The following is a 10,752-nucleotide window of genomic DNA, read 5'->3' as shown; positions in this document are numbered from 1 at the left end:
CAAGTCCTGGGCTATCATAACTGTATATAATATAGACCAGTTCAGTGTACACCAACCAAGCTGATTTTGCCGAAACAAAATGTGAAATAAAAAGGTTCCTGTTTGGAAAAAAAAACAAAAAAACAATTGAAATGTGCCAGCTTTTCCAAAACAATGAAGGATACTTGATATTGTTTCTAAAATAAAAAATATTGGATTAATGAACTTTCATAAATACCTGAAGTATCACATATTTAAATTATTTAAACTTTTTTTTTTATTATTATTATTATTTTGTTAAAAGGTCTGATATACACTTTAAATAAAACAACAAAAAGAAAGAAATTTTCTGGCATCATTTCAGAGTGTTAACTGGTAAAATTCCAGCAGGGGGCAGTCACGCTCACAGCTCTCCAGCCAGTATGAAACTTACACTGATTAAAATGATGTCCATCACAGTAACATCTGTTCTATCTCAGGATTTAATCAAGACACTTATACATTCTGTTATTTTTCATGAGATTTCTTTGGTTTTATTCTGGCTTTTCTGAACCAGCAGTGCAGTGAGTCGGCTTCTGCGAGGCTTATTTAACAACTGCATCATCCTGAGTGAGAACAGAGGCCAGAACCTCACTGAGGACTTGATGGTGAGAATTAAGCCTCAACACCGTCTTTACCATGCAGGTTAAAAGTCAGTCGTAACCGTTGCTGTTGTTGGATAAACATCGAACATAATGTCTCCCTGTTATAACAAAAAAGTTGGCAAAACTCAAAACTTCAAGGCAACAGAGCTGCAGTAGGTTCTCGTGTTGTGAGCTCAATTCAGAGTCTTTTCTTTCTAAAATGTTTCACCAATTACTGATCTTTTGTTGAGATAATTTACTTTTCTTCTTTAAACGCAAAGCTTTGAATTTTCAATACACGAAACACTGTATTTAAATATACATATATTGAGTAAATTAATTGAAGTGAAGATAAATTTCAATAATTTCAATTATTAATTTTTCAGGCGCTAAAAAATGACAAATCAGGTTCACATCTCATTGTGACTGATTTTTTATTTTTGTTTTTGGTTTCTAAAAATCAAAGATTCAAGTTTCTCTAAGGAAAAAAAATAAATTATCTAAACTAAAGATTATAGGTCAGCAAAACTTTTTCACTTTTTAAAGTTTATTTCAGAACTTAAGAGTTTGAGTTGGGCTCATAAATCTATAATCTATTGCAGTGTTTTGCCTTGAAATTTTAAGTTGTCTCAACAATTTTTTTTTTCTGTGTATTTTTTTGGCAAATACATATATACTTATCATGGAATCCAGGCTGTACTTAATAGTTTGAAGCTTCATAACAATGACATTTGAATTGTTTCTGACTTGTGTATAATGTATAATAATTTTTAAAATTCACATGTTTTTATCAAATGACATATTCTGCTTCTCCTTAATAGAAGCTTTGAATGTAACATGTTACTTATTGGATAGCTGATGGCGTATGTGACGCATAATTCTCACAACCATCTGCTGCTCACCTTGGTCTCTGACCGCTCTGAGACAGGAACAACGGAAGTGCAATCTTTCTTTGACTGACATACAAAGCAGCCTTCCCCTTACTGCTATCACATAAATGTTCAGCCAGAATTTCATCTTCCACTTCAACTCCAACAACATACACAAGTCCTACAACAAGTTCCCAAGCAGCTGTTAAATAGCATTTGAAAACTGTCTGGAGCTGCAGTGTAGCTCCTGAGCCTCCTGCTTTGATCCACAGGCTCAGAAGGAGGCCTTCATCAAGAACACAGTTCCTCTCATCATCGACTTGAAGAGCGTGCTGGAGCAAAAACGCTCTCCTGTCCTCACAGACCTCAAGGCCTGTCTCCAGGTGAGATGCACACATTCACATTCACACATGTTCTTTTCAATAAGGTGGGAATTATCAACCCAGGTGGTGCGTGACACTACTTCATGCAATGAAATGATGGCACTGTTCCTATCAGGTCATGTACAAGTTCATGTACATTGTCCTTTACTTATTACATAGCTTTGTTAAATACTCAGTTCTGTGGAAGCCCATTTCCACCACTGATAGAAAGAAATATCCCCAAGGTAAAGTCATAATTATGAGATTAAAAAAAGTCATAATTATGAGATTTTAAAAAATTGAAATTATGAGATAAAAAGTCAAAATTATGAGATAAAAAGGTCAGAATTACGAGATAAAAAGTCATAGTTATGAGACAAAAAGTCGAAATTATGAGATAAAAAGTCAAAATTATGAGATTAAAATTATGACTTTTTATATCATAATTTCAATTTTTTAATCTTATAATTATGACTGTTTATCTTATGACTTTTACCTCATAATTTTGACTTTTTTTAAATCTCATAATTATGACGTTTTTAAAAATCTAATAATTATGACTTACCTTGGGGATATTTTCTTTTCTTTCAGTGGCAGAAATGGGCTTCCATACAGTTCTGACTGGTCAATTACAGCATTAATTTCTGTATAGCAGACCATATAGCACACTGTTGCTATGGACACAGTTCTATCATAGACTCTTGAGGAAAGATAAAATAATTGTTAAACCACTAAAATGATTTTAAAATTAATTTTTTGAGTAATTTTTTGTAATTTTTTGGTACAAAACCAGTAACAAACAGGATAATGTACAGTGAGCAGGTCACTATTCAGAAATAAAGCCATAAAATCATTTTAAATTAATATTTTGTGTCACATAAATGTGTACCTTTTTGGTAAGAATCCAATAAGCGGAATAGTGTACAGTGATACAGTCTATACGAGCTCTTACCTATTAGTCCTAGAGAACTCATTAATCCAAGAAGAACACTGTTCGATAGTAAGAGGTCCTGTTCCATTTAGTGTAGCAGAACCTTTCCAGTGAGCCAACGTGCAAAACAGCAGTTTGAATGGAATGGTACCCTAATTGGTATCATTGGTAACACCTGTGTTTACCTTACTATTTGTCAAAATGGCTGCTGTGAAAAAATGTCTGTAATAAACAAAGTTTAAAGTTGTTTTTATTATTTAATTCAAACTGTACAGTGAGCAATAGAAAAAAAAAACTCGTGTGTGAATGACTTTTTTTTCCAGCTCCAGTACATATTATATATTATGTTCTATGTTATCTGTGTGGTACTGGACTTCAGCCTGCGGAGGGCTCACAGTTCAGTGGTCACATCTCCGCTGATAAGCAGCAGAAGAAGAAGAGCCTCGCAGTGCGGCAGTCGTCAAGCGGTGTCGGTGCTGCCTGCTGGCTGACTGAGGAGACAGACAGCAGTATGAGATTATTAGCCACAGTAGGAAGCAGGTTAGCTTTTAGCTAACCTCTAGCTGCTACCAGTGTCTTTTTGTCGGGGAAACCGGCCACCTTCGGACAGGTATTTCACTCTCATCATGACTTCTCAAAGCTGGCAAGCAACCGATACTCGGATTCTTGCTCAACGCTATGTGGTTTCGCTAGCCGACCAGCTAGCATCGTGCTAATGTAAGCTAACGTGGCCAGCGAGGGCTATACTAGCAACACAATACTGGTATAATAAACCAAATGTAACAATATGGTCCCGCCATAGTGCTGTAAACCACTGAGAATAGTGTTCTGACATGTAATAGTCGGGTAATTATGTAGCAGGCTGTTACTTCCCGCTAGCTGAGCTGCACCTAGCGTGCCCAGGCGTGATACTTCCTGAATTCCTGAGTCCTTTTACACAAGTATGTTCACAGAGTAGAGTCACACCAAGCTTTTAACGTGCTACACCCGAGCAAACAACCCCAGTCACTTCTGAGTGTGTGCATGGGACCAGCCAGTGAAACTAGATTAGTCCTAAATGTGCTGTTTTCTCTGATGGATTTCCCCCCCTCATCAAACCATTATGGTTAACCAGTGTAATATCGACTGTGGAGACGGTAGGTCATTGCTGTTAATTAAAGACTTTTTGACTTGTTTTGCTCAGCAGCTGATTGGTGTTTTGTCTTCCATCAGGTGTCTGGGCTGGCCAGAACTGTACTTTTGGTCAGCATCTGCATTGCTTGGTCGTAAATGTGACTGACCACACCAACAAATCCAGCCTCACTATGGGTCAGGACAGAGGGAAGTATGATTTTTACATCGGTCTGGGATTGGCCATCAGCTCCAGCATCTTCATCGGTGGCAGTTTTATCCTCAAGAAGAAAGGACTTCTAAGGCTGGCAAGGAAGGGATCGATGCGGGCAGGTACTGACCTTTTATGAATATCAAATGCATGGGTGTCATTTACTCTGAGGGCATGTCTCCACCACTTTTTGAAATAGTTGATTTTGTCTCCATCATGTCTTAAAAGCATGATTTGGTGAAATGTAGCCAGTCATGATTGGCTGAACTGGACTCATGAACTCATGTGAACTCTGTTTCTCTAATGTTAAATTATGCAGCAATGAAACCGAAACGCTTAAAGGTTTACCTTAAAGGGATAGTTCAGGTTTTGGGCCAAATTCGTCTAGGCAGACTTCATGAAGAAGCAGTTTTCTGATGTTGCACAACAATGGCAGCACCCATGAAAATAATACATACTGGCATGTAGTACAAAGGGTTCTCTATGTCATTTGATGTCAAAACACATTGGCAATGTTAGTAAGTGCCATAAAAAATATATATAATGGTGTCTTATTACCTCATGCATCGTTTTTCCTCCTCTGTGGAGTTTATGCAAGGAGACTGTACTAATGAGGACTCAACGTTGTGTACACTTTACAAAGACATTCATCAGTTTGTCACAGTTTAGATTAGTGTAGATAGGGTTTTGTTTCCTTTTGGCTTTGTGCACCTGGAACGCTATGACGTCTGGAATTGGACATTTCATCTGGGAAATTTCAACCGCCAGGTTTGCCTGGAACACAGGATATTACCTACAGTAGATGGCGGTCAGCACACCTCCAGTTTGGAGAAGAAGAGGAGTACCAATGTAGGAAGCTAAGCAATTTATTGCTGTGGATATGGTTGGCAGTAAAACATATTTTAGACACCTAAAAAAAAAAAATCGCCATAATTTCACCTTGCCATCAGGTGGCCTTTGCAACGGGGGAACCACAGTTATAAAAGCTGTTTCGCTCCTTATTGCTCTTTTCAAAGCCATCAGAGTCTGTCTGATTGGTTAGTTTGTTTGTGTTATTGTGTGATTTTGTTGAATTGAATCCAACCCTTTAAAACACCACTGGAATTGTCTACTTTAACCTGATACCAACCCCCCTATTTCAGACTGTTTAAAAAATGTTTTTCATCTCAACTGTTGTCTCTACTGTCAACTGAATGATGCCTAATGCACATCACAGCTAACTGAAAAGAGACAAAATGTCTCTTTGTCAGTTGAGTTCAGGCACTCCCTGGCATTGTTTTACAACACTGAAAGTCAGCAAAGAAGTCAAACCAGTGAGGGCAGCCCGTCAACACACCTCCACATTTAAATCTTACTTTGTTTTTCTCACGTCTGCGAGGGGTGTGTATGTGTGTGTATGAGTCATCAGCGCTCTCTTAACACCTAGCAATCATTAACTTTTCACTTGTCCTTCAGCTCAGATCCACTGCAGCTGCCTGACTTTGAGTCGTGATGATTAGACAAGTCAGATTTTGCTTACATGCAAATGTTATTTAAAGGAGTAAAATCACGTTCTGATTCTTTGTATTTTTTTCCTCCTCAGGTCAGGGTGGTCATGCATATCTTAAAGAATGGCTGTGGTGGGCTGGTTTACTATCAAGTAAGTCATAGAGTTAGCATGGATCTGGTGTTTTGCAGTTTAATGATGGTTAGATGTTGAGATTTAAACCGGGTTAAAGTTGGGTGAAAACATGGTTTTCCAGACATCTAGGATACATGCAACTGTCATGTCTTCAGGATCTTTAAATTACTATATTTCAGCGTGTTTGTAAGTGCTCCATATTTATTGAAATAGGTCTCTGAAATGCTGTTACACCATTACACCTCACCCAGATGTCTAACATTTTCAACCAACTTGAAACCAGTTTTAGCCTTTATGTTTTTTGACCAACAAATTACCTAAACCATGCTTGCATTGGAGGGTATCTTTATACTTAATACTGTTGCAACATACATAAACCTCACACAGTATTTCAATGTTTACCAGTGTCTGCCTTCATTGCAACACAATTGTTGTCTTCATATGTGGTGGTTAACTTAATGTCTTAATCCTTTACAGTGGGAGCTGGTGAAGCAGCCAACTTCGCAGCATACGCCTTTGCTCCTGCGACCCTGGTCACCCCACTGGGAGCCCTCAGTGTGCTCGTCAGGTACAGATGACACGCTGCGTGACATGGACACTTGTCAAATGGACTTTTTTGTATTTGTAAATGGATTTGTGGAGTGCAGTCACTGTGGCTGATCGTGAATGTCATTGCAGTGCGGTGCTGTCGTCGTACTTCCTGACGGAGCGGTTAAACCTGCATGGGAAGCTCGGTTGCCTGCTCAGCATCCTAGGCTCTACCACCATGGTAATTCACGCTCCACAAGAGGAGGAGATCAGCAGCCTGGAGCACATGACCAGGAAGCTGGTTGACCCAGGTAGAGAACCAGTTGAACATCAGATGTCAATGCCTGCTCAGAACTATTTTTATGCCTTTGTATACTAAGGTTAACATACTTATCACTGTGTGTCACAAAAATACTTAGACTGAAGCAAAATACATGAAACACAACTATTTCATTTCAGGATGACATTACCAATGCCAGTATGGTATGCTGACACCCCCCCCCCCCCCCCCCCCCCTGTTTTGGAGAAGCAGCAATGAACTGCTGTGGACAGGGTCAGCAGAAAAAAAAAATAACCGCTTAAAAAAAAAAAAAAAAAAAAAAAATCAATAAGTTTAAGTGTATGCGATATTTAGAATATTTTCTCAATTTTACTTTACCATCAGACAGCCTTTTCTGACAGGAAACCACTGTTATATAAGCCAAACATTGTTCCCTTCACACCAACCAAACTCCATAGGTAAAATCAGTAATTGTACCTAGCAGAACACAGGAGTTGGTGGTCTATCACTGCCTCAATTGATTTGTGGCTTTGTTGTTATTTTGACTCAGCTGAATCCAAACTATGATTTTAAAAAACTAAAGTCATACAATAACCCAAAACAAACAAACAAACAGGCAGGCAGCAATAGACTAGCAGCTCCTGTGTTCTGTGAGGTAAAATTACTGGGTGTGCCTATGGGCTTTGGTTGGTGTGAAGAGAGTGATGTGGCAGTTTCCCATCAGAAAAGGCTGTCTGAGGGCACAGTGAAGCAGCGAAAATATTAAAAATCTACTGTACACTTAAACTAATGTTGTTTAAGGAGCTAAAATACCTTTTGCTACTGACCCTGTCCACAGCAATAAATACATTGTTTAGCTTCTGTGCTGGTACTCCTCTCTGCTTCTCTAAACTGCGGCTGTGCCAATTGCCATCTACTGTAGTTCATACTGTAGGTTACACACAGACTGTCCCTTAAAAATTGATCAGATTATTAGGTTTACATGACATTACTTTTTATGAAGTTGCATTGGTTTGGGGAAAAATGTATACTGATTGCCCTGTAACAAAGTGAAAACCAAAATGGAACCAATAACCACTAATGCCAACCTGGTCACAATTTAATCAAGCACACCCAGCTATGTGTTGTGTGGGCTAATGCGGTGTGTCCTTATCTAAAAGAAAGCTACATCTACAAGAAATAACTTAAAATGTACTATTATGTGACTACAATTTTGAGATGAAATAAAATATGTACATTATTTGTAAATTAAACTCAATGCCCCCTTACTTTTTTTTTTCCCTAGGGTTTTTCGTTTTTGCCACGCTTGTGATTATCGTGGCCCTAATCTTCATATTTGTTGTGGGTCCCCGCCACGGTCAGACCAACATCCTTGTCTACATCACCATCTGCTCAGTAATTGGGGCGCTATCAGTGTCCTGCGTCAAAGGACTTGGTATAGCCATCAAGGAAGCAATTGCTGGGAAAAACGTTGTGAGAGACCCGCTGGCGTGGATCTTGCTCGTGGGTCTGGTGGCCTGTGTGAGCACACAGATCAACTACCTGAACAAGGCTCTGGACATATTCAACACCTCGCTGGTGACCCCCATCTACTACGTGTTCTTCACCACATCTGTGCTCACCTGCTCCGCCATCCTCTTCAAGGAGTGGGGACACATGGGGACGGACGACGTGATCGGCACACTCAGCGGCTTCCTCACCATCATCGTGGGCATCTTCCTGCTCCACGCCTTCAAGGACGTCAGCGTCAGCTTGGCAACTCTCGCTGTGTCCATGAGGAAGGAAGAACGGGCCTTTCCGGCCGCCAACGGCATGGGGTCCCACAGCACCTATGAACTGCTACATAACGAGTCCACCGCAGACATGGAGGACAGAGAAATGGGCTTGCCTTTTGATAGCGTCTCCAGAAGAAATGGGGCGATGACGTCCTCACTGGATCATTAAGGAACTTTCTTTTTTTCCCCCAGCCCTCTACTGACTCACCAACTATGGCATTAATGGTGTACGGAAACAATAAGACAATCAGCTGTACGGGGACAGTGACTTGGACAGACCAGTGGATTGTATTTAATGTTTTAATTTGCCTTACTTTTCTCAGAATATGATCTAGTGGTCATATTCACATAGTTAGAACTTAATTTCATTCCTCTGTAGCGCTGTAAATATGAGTTTTTTTAAGAAATGTTTTGTTATATGTACATGCATATTCATGCACTGACTTACTTTCTATAAATCAAAATGAAAAGTTTTAATATATATTCTATATGAGGTCCTGCTGACAATGACTTAAGTTAAAAGGACAGTCACTATGATTTGAGTTTCTTTCGTGATACTTGAAAGTAACAACCATTATTGGAGTCATTCTGAACTTTTTTTGTAGTGTTTACATGAAAAGCTCTAAAGATGAACCAACAGATTTGTTACATATTTATTGAATTAAAATGATTAAAACATTTGAAACACAAGGCACAGTGAATAAATGCTTGACATGAGTATGAGCTTTGTTACTTTTCAATTATCTTTAAAATGTTTAGCATGCATGTTCAACAATATAGAAAATACAAATTTACTTCCACCCCCATTTAAAAATAGGCTGCTGTTCACCTTTAATATTCCACCACTGCAAACCCTTAAATACACATCTAATAAAACTAATTTCCCTTCCCTGATCTATAGCTTTCAGCAAGTATAAAACAAAGAATAGTTCATTCAAAAAGGGGGGGAGTATCTATTCATTTCTGATAAGGCACAAGTGAATACAAAAAAAAAGACAAAAAAATGTGGCCCAACTTCCTTACATTTAATGGCCCTTTACTACTAAAGACCTAGAAGTAAATGGGTAGGAATATTTGTGGATCGTCTGGTAATGCTGACAGTGTTTGGAACTTATTGCTGGTCCACAGTATCGACAGCGGCGGCAGCACCTCAGCTGCTAGCGAGTGACTGGTGAATTGGTGGCTGGAAGCATCGGACGTGTTCCACCGGCATGTTCTCTCCGTCTCCAGACTTTAGGTACTTGTTCAGGATGGCAAAAATCTCGTTGTTGAGGACTTGGAATTTGCGGATTCTGTCGACCATCTTCTTCAGTGGCTAAAAGGACGCAGAAAATATGAACACACTCAGTATCTTTTGTTCAGAAAAAGTAAAAAAAAATTTTTTTTTTGGTTTATGAATTCTGGGCCTAACAGTAAGAGCATGACATTTCAGGGGATTGGATTCACTTTTTTTGCAGAATTACAGGAGGAGGTTGACACCATTCTGTCTGAATGCTTAAAATGACAGTAGAGCTGCTTAACTGAACTGAACATAAAGACTGGAAACAAGGCAGCAACTAGCCTGGCTCTGTCCAAAGGTGACAAAAATTCACCTACCAGCACCTGTAAAGATCACTAATTTACAAATTCAGACTGGGTTGCACCAACAAAGATGAATTTAATCTAAGATTAGCTCTCATCAGCCCTGAGATGAATTGGTGACTTGTACTCTGCCTCTCGCTCAGTGTCAGCTGACACAGGCTCCAGCCCCACCGCGACCATTTAAAGTTAAGATAAGCAGCTAGAATGAATGAATGAATGAATAGTTTGCATCAGCGTTTATATAAACTAGGTTTAAGAGAGTAAATCTAGATTAAACATTCAGCAGAGCTCTTTTACACAATTACAAACTAATCTCTGTTTAGTAAATCCATGTTTACTGATGTAAACCTAAATTAAAGTTTAATATTAAAATAAATTGGAGTGCTGTTGGGACCTAGTCAAGTATAAACGAGGAGGGAAAAAAAATCTACATACATTACATATTTGATAGCTAGCTAAAAAGTTAGCAAAGTGTTACATTGTTATCTAGTTGTCTAAATATTACATTGTTTGCTTGCTAGCTAAAATTTTAAAACATTACATTGTTTGTTAGCTAGCTTAAAAGTTAAAATGTTACATTTTGCTTTTTAGCGAGCTGAAAGTTAACAAAACATATTATTCTGTAGCTAGGTAAAAGTTAACCTTACATTTTTGTTAGCCAGCTAAAAAGTTAGAAAAAGTTACAAATTTAATCTAGGTTTGGAGTAAAAACTAAACTGAGGTTTAAATAGTGGGTTAAATTTCATCTTTCTCAATTATGAGATGTTTAGAAGTTTGGTGTAACATAATTTAATGTTAAACTATTATTTAATCAGGTTTTTAAATCGATCCACGTTGGCGCAACCTAACCTATATCTGGTCTGTTTAATTAATATAAACATG

General features: G+C 38.5%; 2 protein-coding genes across 3 annotated transcripts in view; one reads left to right on the top strand and one right to left on the bottom strand.

Moving 5' to 3' along the window:
• The first annotated feature begins 3,294 nt into the window (after positions 1–3,294).
• Positions 3,295–9,006, top strand: nipa2 (NIPA magnesium transporter 2). 2 transcript variants are annotated; one of them, XM_084722633.1, is made up of 6 exons: positions 3,295–3,374; positions 3,977–4,207; positions 5,668–5,724; positions 6,184–6,274; positions 6,385–6,545; positions 7,800–9,006. In XM_084722633.1, the coding sequence occupies exons 2-6, from the start codon at positions 4,069–4,071 to the stop codon at positions 8,456–8,458; spliced, it is 1,107 nt and encodes a 368-aa protein (XP_084578759.1). In that variant the 5' UTR covers positions 3,295–3,374; positions 3,977–4,068; the 3' UTR covers positions 8,459–9,006. The 2 variants fall into 2 exon arrangements, with proteins under 2 accessions (XP_084578759.1, XP_084578758.1); XM_084722632.1 differs by lacking the exon at positions 3,295–3,374 and adding an exon at positions 3,423–3,900.
• The window catches only part of cyfip1 (cytoplasmic FMR1 interacting protein 1), a 50,568-nt gene continuing 48,744 nt past the window's right edge, over positions 8,929–10,752 (bottom strand). Inside the window, exon 31 of the mRNA XM_084722631.1 lies at positions 8,929–9,604. Within this exon, the coding sequence (XP_084578757.1) occupies positions 9,440–9,604 (165 nt within the window). The 3' untranslated portion in view covers positions 8,929–9,439. The remainder of the gene's footprint in view (positions 9,605–10,752) is intronic.

The sequence above is a fragment of the Lutjanus erythropterus genome, chromosome 7 (genome assembly GCF_056507025.1).
Source record: "Lutjanus erythropterus isolate fLutEry1 chromosome 7, fLutEry1.hap2, whole genome shotgun sequence".
NCBI classification, from domain to species: domain Eukaryota; kingdom Metazoa; phylum Chordata; class Actinopteri; order Lutjaniformes; family Lutjanidae; genus Lutjanus; species Lutjanus erythropterus.
This window is presented reverse-complemented; position numbering and strand designations above follow the sequence as displayed.

Bases quoted from the DNA above. Each gene is read 5' to 3' on its own strand.
- nipa2 (XM_084722632.1), top strand. From the start codon at position 3,867: ATGGTTAACCAGTGTAATATCGACTGTGGAGACG. The intron at 4,208-5,667 runs GTACTGACCTTT...TTTCCTCCTCAG, and splicing joins GAAGGGATCGATGCGGGCAG to GTCAGGGTGGTCATGCATAT. The intron at 5,725-6,183 runs GTAAGTCATAGA...AATCCTTTACAG, and splicing joins GTGGGCTGGTTTACTATCAA to TGGGAGCTGGTGAAGCAGCC.